The sequence below is a fragment of the Trichechus manatus genome, unplaced genomic scaffold, assembly GCF_000243295.1.
Source record: "Trichechus manatus latirostris isolate Lorelei unplaced genomic scaffold, TriManLat1.0 scaffold00113, whole genome shotgun sequence".
NCBI classification, from domain to species: Eukaryota; Metazoa; Chordata; class Mammalia; order Sirenia; family Trichechidae; genus Trichechus; species Trichechus manatus.
The window spans coordinates 6,499,826-6,513,287 of NW_004444049.1; the positions used below are offsets into that span (position 1 = coordinate 6,499,826).

Consider the following 13,462-nt stretch of genomic DNA (forward strand, 5'->3'; position numbering starts at 1 on the left):
TTTGGTGTTCTTTTCTATGAGCTTCACTGGACAGTTGGCTTGTGACTTTCGGGATGGGGGTGAGGAGGCAGGATAAACTCATGTGCTCCTAATATAATCCTAGAATTAGGACCCTACAGACTTTCCTTCTAGGTGAGCTAATTATTGACTGGTGGGCTAGGGCCACTGAAGCTCTGTTTGCTCATCTGCCAAATGGGCTGATAACATAGCTGCTTATTTTATGAGGCCAGTGTGAAGATAAGTAGGGTAATGGAAGTGAAAGCATCTGTCCTCTGTAAAGGGGATTATACTTCTATTAAGCATTACAAAATGCTGATTAGCTCCGCATTTTCAGTGCAAGGATGTTTTTAAAAGAAGTGATTCCCTTCCTATAGCAAACCCTGGAGAATACAGCATCTCTGGCCCCTTGGAGATCCTCTTACCCTCCCTTCTTAGGAATCAGTCCCAAAATAGCTGCATAAAACCCCAGAATGCTGCAGGAATTGAGCTGGGGAGAAAGAGGAATGATAGAATGACTTGGTTAAGTTTGGTGACGCAAACAACTCTGGTTTTAGCCCAGGTAAGGAAAGTACTGGAGACATTCCTGCATGAATAAGCACAGCTTGATGATCAGATCTGGTTGCCTCTCGGTGGCCCGAGCATCCTCATAAACCCACATAAACCTGGTCCTTGTTCTAGAGGTCAGTTGTTTGAGGCCAGGACTGGTGTCAGAGAACAGGGCGCTGAAAGAGATGGAGTTCAGTGCGTTCCCATTCCCAGGCACCCCTCAGACAGACTTCGTTTAGCTTGGTACTTAGTTTTACTAAATCACTTATATGGTTTCTTTTCTTGCTAGCTGATCTGTCCTATTTGAGGGGTTGGGGGAGTACAGACAAAAAATGCCAACCAGTTGAGAGATGTGGGCTCGATGTGATCAGGCTGATGGAAGTTTTCTTGTAAAAATAACAATAGTTTCTAGTACATAAACTGGGGTCTTTGGCTCTTTGAGTCAGCTCTCACATATTGAATGTCATTCAATCTGGAATGCCTGGATTGCAGGCAGCAGGCAGAGATTATGCCCAGCAAAAGATGGGGAAACCAAGGCCCAGAGAAAGTGGCTTGCCTGAGGCCACATAGCCAGTTTCGGAGAGTTCAGTGCTTTCACTCCAGTTACCTCATTTGATCCTCAAGGTAAGCCTGGAAGAAGCGGGAATGACTGATGTTGTTAAATCCCCTTGACAGGAGAACCGAGCGGGAAAATGAGATGTTCTGGAAAGTGGTAAAGGCTAAAGGGGAACCCAGGATATCTGACCTGAAGTCTTTTCCCTCTGTTACCAAAACCAAACCAAACCCATTGCCGTTGGGTCTATTCTGATTCATAGCAACCTTGTAGGACAGAGTAGAACTGCCCAGTAGGGTTTCCAAGGCTGTAATCTTTAAGGAAGCCGATTGCCACATCTTTCTCCCATGGAGTGGTTGGTGGGTTAGAACTGCCCACCTTTGGGTTAGCAGCCAAGCACTTAACCCACTGCACCACCAGGGGTCCTTCCTGTAGTCCCAACTTTATCAAATCCAGATCTCAAGATTCACCTGTAGGGCTTAACTATTAGCAAGTTCATCTTCTTGTGTGTTGTTCCAACTCGCCTCTCAGTGGTGTCACTAGGGAGGTGTGGACTGTACTGGGTGACACTGCCAGATGGGGTGACATCAAAAGGACTGTCTGTAAAATTTTTGTGCAGTGTTTTGTTTCAGCAGAAATTTATCATTTTTTATAAAAATATCCCTGTAGCTAGTTACAACAACAAAAACATTTTTCGTAAGCCCAGCTTACGTGTATCAATATCCCTACAAGGCTAAAACTCTATATAATGTGGCTGGGTCAGAGCTGTCATTATTATCCAGTTACAATGATGCTTTGAACCACGTGGTTTCGTCGGCACGCGATATAAGCATGCACTGTTTTTTCATTACTGTTGGTGTTTTTATAGTCACTGATTCTGTCAAATTTTTTGGTGTTTAGCTACGATATTGTGGTAATTAATATCTGTGAACCTATGTCAATAAATTTTCTTTTTGAGAATGAAGTAGTAATTAAAGGAAAAGAAGAAGAAAAATAAAAAAAAGGCTTCTACTCAGTTACTAACAATGTTGTAAATCAATGTAGAAAGATTTCACAAAACAATTTTGTTGTTAGTATTCATATAATGTAAGAAATATCACATTCAAGCAATTTACAACTACATTTATCACATATTATCCTATGATTATAATTGATAGTAAACATTACTGAGGATTCTGTATGGTCTGGTACAGGAGGAGTTTCATGGGGGGTGACACCAACCCTAGTGACGCCACTGTCATCTCTCTCTCTTTAGCTTCTCTCCCCCACACCAAACAGGTGGCTAACCTAAAAACTTAGCAGGACTGCATTACCTTACTCAGCTTTGAAGACCTTCAATTCCCCTCTTTCTCCACCCCCTCCCACCCCACCTCAATCCTAAGGAGATGCCAGGAGCTTCCTCCTTAACTAGCTGTCCTTAGCTGCTTTGGGCTTATGGATCCCTTGGAGAATTTGATGACAGCAATGGACTCTCACCGGGAAAAAAATGCCCATTGATGCCGTTTTGCATTCAACGTCAAGGGCTTCATGAATCCCAAAGCCCATCCAGCTTGCCACAAGTTAGAAACGCCCGACCTCAATCTTATCCTCCCCTGAATAAGTTCCTCTCCCAAGGAGGCCAGTGACCCAGTGACCATAGCAGGGAACTGAGAAAGGCTCCAGGCACTGCCAGAGGGGTACAGCCTTTTTCTTGGGCATCTGGGCATGGGTTGCCATGTGGGGCTGTTTGTGGTCAGGACCTGGTTTCACTGCCAAAGGCGAGGGGAGCAGAGCAGAGCAGGAGAGAGGTGGGGCAGGCAGGGGGCACCGAGAGCCCACCCAGCTGCAGGCTGCCCTTTCCGGCCACCTCTAGCCACTGGCCCTGCCCTCGAGGAGCGGAGCGGAGCGGAGCCTGGGCGGTGGGCTCTGCTGTTCTGAGCTCTTTCCCCTTTTGCTTGGCAGCACGGGACTCCCAGGCCCGAAGCCGCAGTGTTCGTTCCTCTCGCTGGACATGGCACCCACATGGAGCTTGCTTGTCTGTGTTGCGGGCTCAGCAGGGGTTAGGTGTAGGGTCTGCTGGGCGCAGGGTCTGCTGTGTCTTGGGCTCTAGCCGTGGTCCTGATAACAGAAAGGATGCTGTTTGGAAGTGAGAGAGTCCAGGCACCGTCAGAGGCCCTGGTCCCCCGGGTGTGGCAGCATTTGAGCGTGTGCAGCGTGTCTGGGCTGGTGATCCATGGCAATAGGTGGTTGGAGTGAGCGTGGGGGTCACCCTCTGTGAGGAAGGTCAGAGTCTGAAGTTCCTTCCTTTTCTATCCCAGAGATGTCCCTGTCCAACTGGGGGCTCCTCTCTCCTCTGTTGGAAGGAAGCGCCCCCCTTGGGCCCCCGGCTCTCTTGGCCTCCATCTCTGCTCCGCCCTGTCACCCCCTCCTGGCATGCCTCTCCCTGCCTCGCCCCTGCGTGCGGCTGCTTCTTCTTCCTCCCCTGCTGGCCTGGCCCCCAACCCTGCTCCTCTAACCCGCACGTGTCCTAGCTGCTCTGTGTCTGCATGGCCTCCTCCCCTTCCTCCTCCCCCGCCGGCCCCGCCCTTTCCAGAAGCTGCGCGGGGGGGTTGGGGGGCAGGGGCATCACGAACCCCTGGGTTGGAGGGGGACGGGGGAACGATTCCCTCGTTTCCTGCTTCTACTAACGAACCTGCCATTTTTGTGTCTGGACTTTGATTTGTCTGGGGGAACAGTCGGGTTTTACTAATCTGAGTCATTTCCCTCCTTGCCTTCCCCAGAGACCTCCCTCCATCCCTGGACTCTTGGCTTCCTTTCCACGTAGTACCCGTCTCCCCTCTCTCCCTCTCCTCCCACCGGTCTGACTCCCCTTCCTCCGTGCACCTCCTTCGTTACCCCGCCTCCTGCTACCCTCTCCCCCCCACCCCCTGGACCAGGGCTCTCTCTAAAACAATGGTTGTGAATTTGGGGGGCAGGTAAGAGGGTGATTAAGGCCAGGAATGGTTCAGCAGGGCAGCCCTTCTCCAGCAGGGGGAGCCACGTGGGAGTCTTTGTAAAAGCCTTTGGGGGCAAGGTCAGATTTGTGCCTGGTCTGGGGGGGAGTTGAGGAGCCCCCACCCCAAGTCAGGTCATTCTAACTCTGAGAGGGCAAAGGGAGGGGGGCCTGGCCAAGTGGCAAGGGATGAAGACAGCTGTGAGGATGAGGAAGTTGGCCCAGGTGAGAGGGCACAGCGGGGGGCAAGGTGGGGTAGAAGGTGGAGCTTACCTGGCGGAGGCCAGAAGAGGACACCGTCTCTGGGGAGCTTTGGAGCTGGGAGTGACCTTCCCCCTGCAGAGAGGCGGGGTGCACAGAACAGAGCCCTCCTGAGGGCTGGGGGCTTCTGGCCACAGAGGCTCAGAGACTCCAGGGCAGTGAGAGGGGAAGGGTGGCCCTGGATCACCTCTAATGACCACGAGCTGTGTCCCCTGGCTGTGCTGGGGCTAGTAGGGTTACAGGGACATGCCAGACTGGGTGCCTGCCCTCCAGGAGCCAACCATCGGGTTGGGGTGACAAGACTTGAGCTCAGGAAATAACTAGCACCCCAGCTCCTGAGATCTCAGGTCAGCATCAGGAGGGGAGGGGTGATGGGAATTCACCCCAGAGAGTCCCCTCCACCCTGTCACCCTCCCTGTCTTCTCCTCATTCCCTCATCCTGGCCTCCTTCTTCCCTTCCTCCAGCCCCTCTCTGCCCGTTCTGATCTCATTTGCATGTTTTTGTGACTAATACTTTGACCCATCCCTTTTCTACCCAGATCTCCACCACCCAGCCTCGGGGTGGGGTGGAGGGAAGAAGAAATAAACAATAATCCCTCCTTTCAAAACAAGATTCAAGAGCTTTCAAACTGCCCCTTCCACAAAGACACCACTTCACCTCTGCCCTTGAACCAAGTTCCCCTCAGCACAAGGTTTGATGGTTCCCAGGAGGTAGCCCTTCGGTCCCCACTCTGCTCAGCCTCAGCCCGCTCGCGCATGAGGCTCCAGCCAAGCACAAGAGGGACCTCGGGACCCTTGGCAGGGGGGATGCTCTCCCTTGCCTCAGTCCTGCCCATGTCCCTCAGGACTTCCTCCCCTGACCCCTAGAGCCACCCCAACCCGCAGCAACAGTGGAACCCTGGAGATGGAGCCCAGGTGCTGGAAGATGGCAGGTGGCGTGTGCGTATGGACTGGTGTGGGTGGGGACATCACAGGAAGGGATTAGAAGGCCCCAATCTCCAGGTTTTTCCCAAAAAGGGGTGCTGAAGCCTGTTGGGGATCAGGGATGGGAGTGAGCCGTGGCCTGTGGAAGGCAGTACTGGGTGACCACGAGTCAGCTTCCTGCTCATCCTGCCCCGTTTCCCGGTCTGAAGAGTGGGGGCTCATGGTCCCACAGCCCATGGCTCATCCCCACAGCCTTGCTGGGTGTTTGGAGCCTTTTTCAGGGCCTAGGTGGGCATTTGCCTGGGAGGGGATGGTGTCAGAGAGTTCCCTGTACTTGTCGCTCTCCCCAAGGTCACTTCTGCCTCCCCAGGCCACTGCTGAGTCCATCTCACCTCTTTGGAACACCAGGTACTCCTCCATCCCTACCCACCTTGCTTTCTTATCTGAATTTCCAGCCCATGGTCAAGGTATTCATGAAGTTAGCACTGTGCCCTCGGTTCCCTAGCCTGGCCCTGACTCTACAGTAACCATGGTGGTGACGGTAGGGAAAACAATTAGATATGCAGAAAGGCTATGCTGATGAATAGGTAAAGGGCTGCCATCTCCGTTGGAGGCAAGAGAGTGACCTGAATATAGGGGACCTGAGGAGTAAGGAGCCAGACTCAGAAAGGGGCCAGGAGAAGTGGATAGTGGTGGGAGCCAGCCCTGAGGGGTGGTATGCAACCTCCTGAAGTTCGAAGACCTCCCTGGAAAGTCTGAGTTCTTGTTCCCCATGGCCCTGTGGTCTTCCATCTTCCTACTGGGCTGTGACCGAGAGAACCCCTCAGTGCCCCAAAGGGAGAGCTATAGATCAGTGTAGTCAGAGACCCAAGGGGAACTGGTGCTCCCTGCCTCATTTGGGAGAGAAGCCCTGAAATCACATGGGGCCAGAGTGCCTTCAGGAGGAGAGAAGTGAAGGTGCTGTTGCATCCCCCTAAAATAGGGCCTTGTCCTGGGGTCCCTACTCCCATTCAGAGGGACTTCCAAGAACCACTTCTTGGCCCTCTTCATGGTGAGGTCTTCAAGTGCCCTTCCGGCCTCTGCCTGCTGAGCTGGGGACCCAAGGGAGGCCTTAGCTCACCCTGCAACCATCAAATCTTGTGCTGCTTCCTCTTCTTCCTCTCCTGTCTTCCCCACTGTTCCTCCTCTGAGACAAGCAGACATAAAAATGGGGGGTCCCCCTCCCCCACTGCCCCCTGGCCCCTACCTTGCCCAGCCTGTGGCTCTTCCTAGGGAGTTGATGCCGGTTGTCTCCTTGTCTGTCCCCTCCCTACCTGGGCTCGGCAGGTGACCATCTCGGTGGACGGGATCCTGACCACCACAGGCTACACACAGGAGGATTACACCATGCTGGGCTCTGATGACTTCTTCTACATCGGGGGCAGCCCCAACACAGCTGACCTGCCGGGCTCACCCGTGAGCAACAACTTCATGGGCTGCCTCAAGGATGTGAGTAGGGCTGGGGAGAGGCTGGCGTCAGCCCAGGCACCCTTTGACCCCTATCTTCAGTGTGATATAGTCCGACCTGGCCAGCTGCCTAGGTCCTCTCTTCCTTCCAAGTCCGTGGTGGGGGAGCCCCCCTCTTCAAAACGTAGGGCCTATTGATTGACTCGATCAAGAGGCTTCTGCCCTCTCCTTTCCCAGGAGCTTTGGAAGCCTCTATACTCTCAGAGGGCCCTCGAAGGCAGCTGTGGTTCAGAGGCAAGAATGTGGGACATGAAGACTAAAGACCTGTGCTTGAGTCCTGGCTCCTCCACTCATTAACTTTGTGACCTTGGCCAAGTCACTTGACCTGTCTGACTCATAGTTTCCTCATCTGTAAATGAGTGAGTGGTCAGTACCTGCCTCTTACGGCTGTGATGAGGAGCAGATGAGAGAGTGTAAGTGAAAACACTTTGTCAACTAGGAAACGTTAAACAGATGTGAGTGGTGCTCACCTGCAATTCAGCAGGCTTGGAGAGCCCACCAGGTGAGCCGCCATGCTAGTGCGGGCCAGGAGACAGGACGGAGAAAGTAAATGGGGCAAGGACAAGGGAAATGCTTGTTCGTGTCCTGTGTGTGAAGTTCTAGAACAGAGGCCCAAGCCACGTGGTCTGGTGGCACTGAAAAGGGGCCACCAGGGATGGGTGGCAGGGTTCCATGGTGACTGGCTGCTGCTTTCGCTTCTGTAGCCCTGACCTACCCCTCCCCACAGGTGGTCTATAAGAACAATGACTTCAAGCTGGAACTCTCCCGCCTGGCAAAGGAAGGGGACCCCAAGATGAAACTGCAAGGGGACCTGTCATTCCGCTGTGAGGATGTGGCTGCCCTGGACCCAGTGACCTTTGAGAGTCCTGAGGCCTTTGTCGCGCTGCCCCGCTGGAGTGCCAAGCGCACTGGCTCTATCTCCCTGGACTTCCGTACCACCGAGCCCAATGGGCTGCTGCTCTTCAGCCAGGGCCGGCGGGCCGGGGCCGGGGCTGGTAGCCACAGCTCTGCCCAGCGGGCCGACTACTTTGCCATGGAGTTGTTGGACGGCTACCTCTATCTTCTGCTGGACATGGGCTCTGGGGGCATCAAGCTGCGGGCATCCAGCCGCAAGGTCAACGATGGCGAGTGGTGCCACGTGGACTTCCAGAGGGACGGGCGCAAAGGTCAGGGGGCCTCTGGGCCCTTCCCCTGTCCCCTGACCACTCCTCTCCACCTGCCCTGATGCCCTCTCTGGGTCTTCTCAGCTGGTCTTCTCTTCTGCCTCCTTCCCAGGGCTCCTCCCCTGCCATTCCTCCTCCCCACTCGCCTAGTCCTCCCAGTTCCTCCCTTCCATCATGGTGCACGGGTGGAAGGAGCACAGTGTGGGGACTCAGTCAACCCTGGGGTCACACCTCAGCTCTCCCACTTACTGGGTGAGTGACTTTAGGCACATTACTTAACTCCTTGGAGCCTTGGTTTCCTTATTTATAAAAGGAATAATTACACAAGGGTCATTTTCTTAGTTATCTAGTGCTGCTATAATAGAAGTAGCGCAAGTGGATGGTTTTAACAAAGAGAAATTTATTCTCTCACAGTTTAGGAGGCTAGAAGTCCAAATTCAGGGTGCCAGCTCCAGGGGAAGGCTTTCTCTCTCCATTGGCTCTAGGGGAAAGTCCTTGTTATCAGTCTTCTCCTGGGTCTAGGATCTTCTCATCGCAGGGACCCCAGGTCCAAAGGATGCACTCTGCTCCTGTCTCTTCTTTTTTTTTTAGGAGCTCCCATTTATCTAGTCTCTCTTGTGGTGCTTGTGCATTGTTACTTATGGTTCGTATTGTGTTTATGCCGTATACTAGGGCTCCTAGCGTTCCTGTCTCTTCTTGCTTGGTGGTAATGAGGTCCGCCTCCTCTCTGCTTGATTCTCTTTTTTATATCTTGAAAGAGATTGACTCAAGATACAACCTAATCCTATAGATTGAGTCCTGCCTCATTAACATAACTGCCTCTAATCCTGCCTCATTAACATCATAGAGGTTAGGATTTACAACACATAGGATAATCACATCAGATCACAAAACGGTGGACAACCATACAATACTGGGAATCATGGCCTCGCCAAGTTGACACATATTTTTAGGGGACACAATTCAATCCGTAACAGTCATCAAGAGGAGAAAATAAGAGAACACCTGTAAAATCATTAGCATAGTAACAGTAGATATCCCATTCTTCTTAAAAAAAAAGAAAAAACCTTCCCAATCATGTCTCCCTTCTATCTAGATTGATTAAACTGCCTTTTATTAACTCACTCAAGGAATGTGTATCGAGCACCTACTAGGCGCCAGGCACTGTCCAAGGTGCTGGGGATACAGTTGGCAGTGAACTAGCCAGTCTTGACTGTCAAGCAGCTCATCTTCTGGGGGGAGGGGGCAGTGAACAGCACCCCCACCTGGCGAGGAGGGCTCGAAGAGCCATAACGCCGCAGCTCAGAGAGCTGGGGCGGGCATGCTCTTTCTGGAATCTTCTACTGGTTCTGTCCTCCCTGTCCTCCGCCCTTCCCTTTCCGATCCCCTTCTTGTTCTCTGCCTCCCAATGCTCTCCTCTTTACTCTTTTCCATCTTGTTGAACATGAGAGAATTATCCAAGAAAGAGAGAATTGATACAGATGAGACCTGACACATCATCCATTGTAAGCGTTTATCAGTGTCTGTGAGAACTGCATGCCCCCACCCCCAGCGGTCACCACGCGGGGCCTGCAAATCTGGGTGGGGTGACTGTGGCTCTCGGAAGCCTCAGCTTCTCATGGGCTTGCTGCTGCTTCCTGGACTTTATGTTAAATGGTTCGTCCCCGGTTTGTCTCATGGTGGCACCGGTGGGTCCTCACAAACGCCCACTGTTGTCCAGGACTTCCACACAGGTGATGGTGGCGCTCCAGGGTGGAAAAATTTGCCCAGCCTTGCCTTCCACTCCTCTTTGCCTTCAGGGACTGGCCTTGTTAGCCTCACGCAGATCTCGCGCCTGGACACCACATCTGGCTGATTCTTGAATCACTGTCCTGATGAGCCCTAGACATCTTCGGTGGCCCACATTCATGTGTGCACACACGCAGATGTGGGATTCATTCCAACAAGGCTCTCTTTGACTTTTTCCATGCTTTCAAATGACCTTGGAACAGAGGCCGTACTCCACTTTAATTTCCTCTCACTGACTCTCCATTGAAACCAAAACCAAACCAGTTGCCATCGAGTCAATTCCAACTCATGGTGACTGTGTGTGCAGAGTAGAACCGTGCTCCATAGGGTTTTCTTTCAATGGCTATAATCCTACAGAAATAGATCACCAGGCCTTTCTTCTGAGAAGTCTTTGGGTGGATTCGAACCACCAACCTTTTAGTTAACCGTTTGCTCCGCTCAGGAACTCTGACTCTCCATTATACACCCCCTTTCCCATCTCTTTCTTTCCCTTCCTCTCCTTCTCCAACATTCAGTTCAGTTCACATTTTCTGAGAGTCCAGGTGGGTGGTGGTGGTGTCAGGAGGCCCAGAAGTGGGGATTGGGGGGGGCAGAACAGGCATCTGGTGACTCTGGCTACACATGGAGGTGGGGGTGACCAGGTGGTCCAGGTTTGGGGGCCTGCCAGGGGGAGTGGGTCCTCAGCCCTGGGGAGTGGGTTTAGTAGCAGGACGCTGGGGCATCTGACATGTTGTCGAGAGAGAACAAGTTAGGGGCTGTGTTATTAAAATGTGGCACAGGAGAGCAGCTTCTCTGATTCAGATATGGTTTTGAGCAGAGACACGCACCCTCAAATAAGGAGCCATGTGTGTAGAAGAGAACCTGCTTCTGCCCTTTATTTCGCCACCCTGTGCTGCCGCTCTGATCTCCTACTGCCACCCCCCTCCCCAAAGATCCCTGTCAAACTCAGGCATAATACCGACCAAAACTCTCCTGGCCACTCTTTAACTCCACTGAGATAGGCTGACTTATGCTTTTTTTTTTTTTTTTTAAAGATTTCTTCCAAACTTAAGAAAGGAGTTGTTGTTAGGTGCTATTGAGTCAGTTGCAACTTACAGCAACCCCATATACAACAAAATGAAATACTGCCCGGTCCTGCACCATCCTCATGATCATTGTTATGCTTGAGCCCGTTATTGCAGCCACCGTGTCAGTCCACCTCGTTGAGGGTCTTCCTCTTTTTCGCCGACCCACTGCTTTACCAAGCATGATGTCCTTCTCCAGGGACTGGTCCCTCCTGATACTATGTCCAAAGTATGTGAGATGAAGTCTTGCCATCCTCATTTCTAAGGAGCATTCTGGCTGTACTTCTTTCAAGACAGATTTGTTCGTTCTTTTGGCAATCCATGGTATATTCTGTATTTTTTGCCAACACCATAATTCAGAGGTATTAATTCTTCTTCGGTCTTCCTTATTCATTGTCCAGCTTTCACATGCATATGAGGTGATTGAAAACACCATGGCTTGGATCAGGCGCACCTTAGTCCTCAAAGTGACATCTTTGCTTTTTAATACTTTCAAGAGGTCTTTTGCAGCACATTTGCCCAATGCAGTGTGTCGTTGGATTTCTTGACTGCTGCTTCCATGAGTGTTGATTGTGGATCCAAGTAAAATGAAATCCTTGACAACTTCAGTCTTTTCTCCATTTATCGTGATGTTGCTTAGTGGTCCAGTTGTGAGGACTTCTGTTTTCTTTATGTTGAGGTGTAATCCATACTGAAGGCTGTGGTCTTTGAGCTTCATCAGTAAGTGCTTCAAGTCCTCTTCCCTTTCAGCAGGCGAGGTTGTGTCATCTGCATATCACAGGTTATGAGTCTTCCTCCAATCCTGATGCCGCATTCTTCTTCATATAGCCTAGCTTCTTGGATTATTTGCTCAGCATACAGATTGAATAAGTATGGTGAGAGGATACAACCCTGACACACACCTTTCCTGACTTTAAACCACACAGTATCCCCTTGTTCTGTTCGAACGACTACCTCTTGGTCTAAGTACAGGTTCCTCATGAGCACCATTAAGTGTTCTAGAATTCCGATTGTTTGCAATGTTATCCATAATGTGTTATGAGAAAGGAAAATATATGGAATAAAAGCTACAAACAATAAAGATTATTTCTAGTTTATAGGTTTCTATTTCTTAAAATCTCAGTAAAGCCTTTGAAACTCCCATCTGGCCCCAAATCTTTTGTCTAAGATCATTAACCTCTTTCCAGAAACTTTTCCAACTCAAAACTGCTTGCCTGGCCTCCTCCTTCTGGTCACATCCTGTCTCACAGGCTCCAGGAGCTGGTCTGCCTGCCTATCTTGTCCGCCAGCCACGAGAGCAGGCTTAAGGGCTGGGGCCGTGGGGCAGACGGCTGGGGTGTAGGCGCTGAGGTCTTGCCGCCTGGGTCAGACTTTGACTCTGCACAGTACCCACACCAGGCTAACCGTCTCTCTAAGCCTTGTCTCCCATTTATTTCAAAATGGGATCTTAAAGGACCAATTTCATTGGGTCATCCTGAGACTTAAGTGGAGTCCCCAGGTGGTGCAAACGGTTAATGCACTCAGCTACTAACCAAAAGGCTGAAGGTTCAAGTCCACCCGGAGGTGCCTCAGAAGAAAGGCCTGGCAATCTTTCTGGAAAAAAAAACAGCCATTGAAAACCCTATGGCACACAGTCCTGCTCTGATACACACGGGTCGTCAGGAGCCGGAATCCACTTGAATTGGTGGCAGCTGTTATTTTTTCACACGCCCGGCATACAGTAAGAAAAGCTGAGTACACGTTAGTGGGAAAACGACAACTTTGGATTCAACCCTTTCAGCTCCTTAGGCTCTCTGCTTCTGGTTCCTGGTCTAAAGGGCTGGCTGGGGTCGTGACCCAGGGAATGTTCCAGCTCTTTTAGTGTGTCCGTTTTCTGCACAAGCTCTGAGGACTCGCTGGGCTGAGTAGTCACGCAAGTGCCTGGATTTGGGGATCTTTTTGTCAAGCGGTGCCTGGGGCTGAGCTTCCGGCTCTGGGCTGCTGCTCGGCCCCCTCAGGCTGTGGTGGGTGCAGGGGTGGGACGGTGGATTCTGGCAGAGTCAGGGCGTCCCCTCCATGACCTGTGACGCCTCTGAGACCCGCCTTCCCACTGAGGCCCCCTCTCTCATCACCCCCAGGCTCCATCTCGGTGAACAGCCGCAGCACACCCTTCTTGGCCAGTGGGGAAAGCGAGATTCTGGACCTGGAGAGCGAGCTGTACCTGGGCGGTCTCCCAGACGGGGGGCGGGTGGACCTGCCCCTGCCCCCGGAGGTGTGGACGGCGGCGCTCCGGGCTGGCTACGTGGGCTGCGTGCGCGACCTCTTCATAGACGGGCGTAGCCGAGACCTCCGGGGCCTGGCGGAGGCACAGGGCGCAGTGGGCGTTGTGCCCTTTTGCTCCCGGGAGACACTGAAGCAGTGTGCCTCCGCCCCCTGCCGCAACGGGGGCGTCTGCCGAGAGGGCTGGAACCGCTTCGTCTGCGACTGCATCGGGACCGGCTTCCTGGGGCGGGTCTGCGAGAGAGGTAAGGCTCCTCCGTATCCCGGGGCCCCCACTCCCCACACCCTGCCCCTCCTTCTCAGGGTGAACCCCGTTTTCCGTCCCTGTGCCCCGTTCCTCAGGGTGCCTCTCGTAGGCCAGCCCTGGGCTTGTCCTCCTTGTAACGATCTCTCCGTCTTCTCTCTCCCTCCACTGGCCTTTGCCTCC

General features: G+C 52.3%; 1 protein-coding gene across 3 annotated transcripts in view; it reads left to right on the plus strand.

Moving 5' to 3' along the window:
• The window catches only part of NRXN2 (neurexin 2), a 114,792-nt gene that overhangs the window by 41,055 nt on the left and 60,275 nt on the right, over window positions 1-13,462 (plus strand). Inside the window, exons 1-4 of one of the 3 annotated variants that reach the window (XM_023738230.1) lie at window positions 4,658-4,678; window positions 6,582-6,743; window positions 7,489-7,927; window positions 12,894-13,280. In XM_023738230.1, the coding sequence (XP_023593998.1) occupies window positions 6,642-6,743; window positions 7,489-7,927; window positions 12,894-13,280 (928 nt within the window). In that variant the 5' untranslated portion in view covers window positions 4,658-4,678; window positions 6,582-6,641. Of the gene's footprint in view, window positions 1-4,657; window positions 4,679-5,282; window positions 5,664-6,581; window positions 6,744-7,488; window positions 7,928-12,893; window positions 13,281-13,462 lie in introns of those variants that run through there. The other 2 variants (XM_023738229.1, XM_004383769.2) reach the window with 2 other exon arrangements.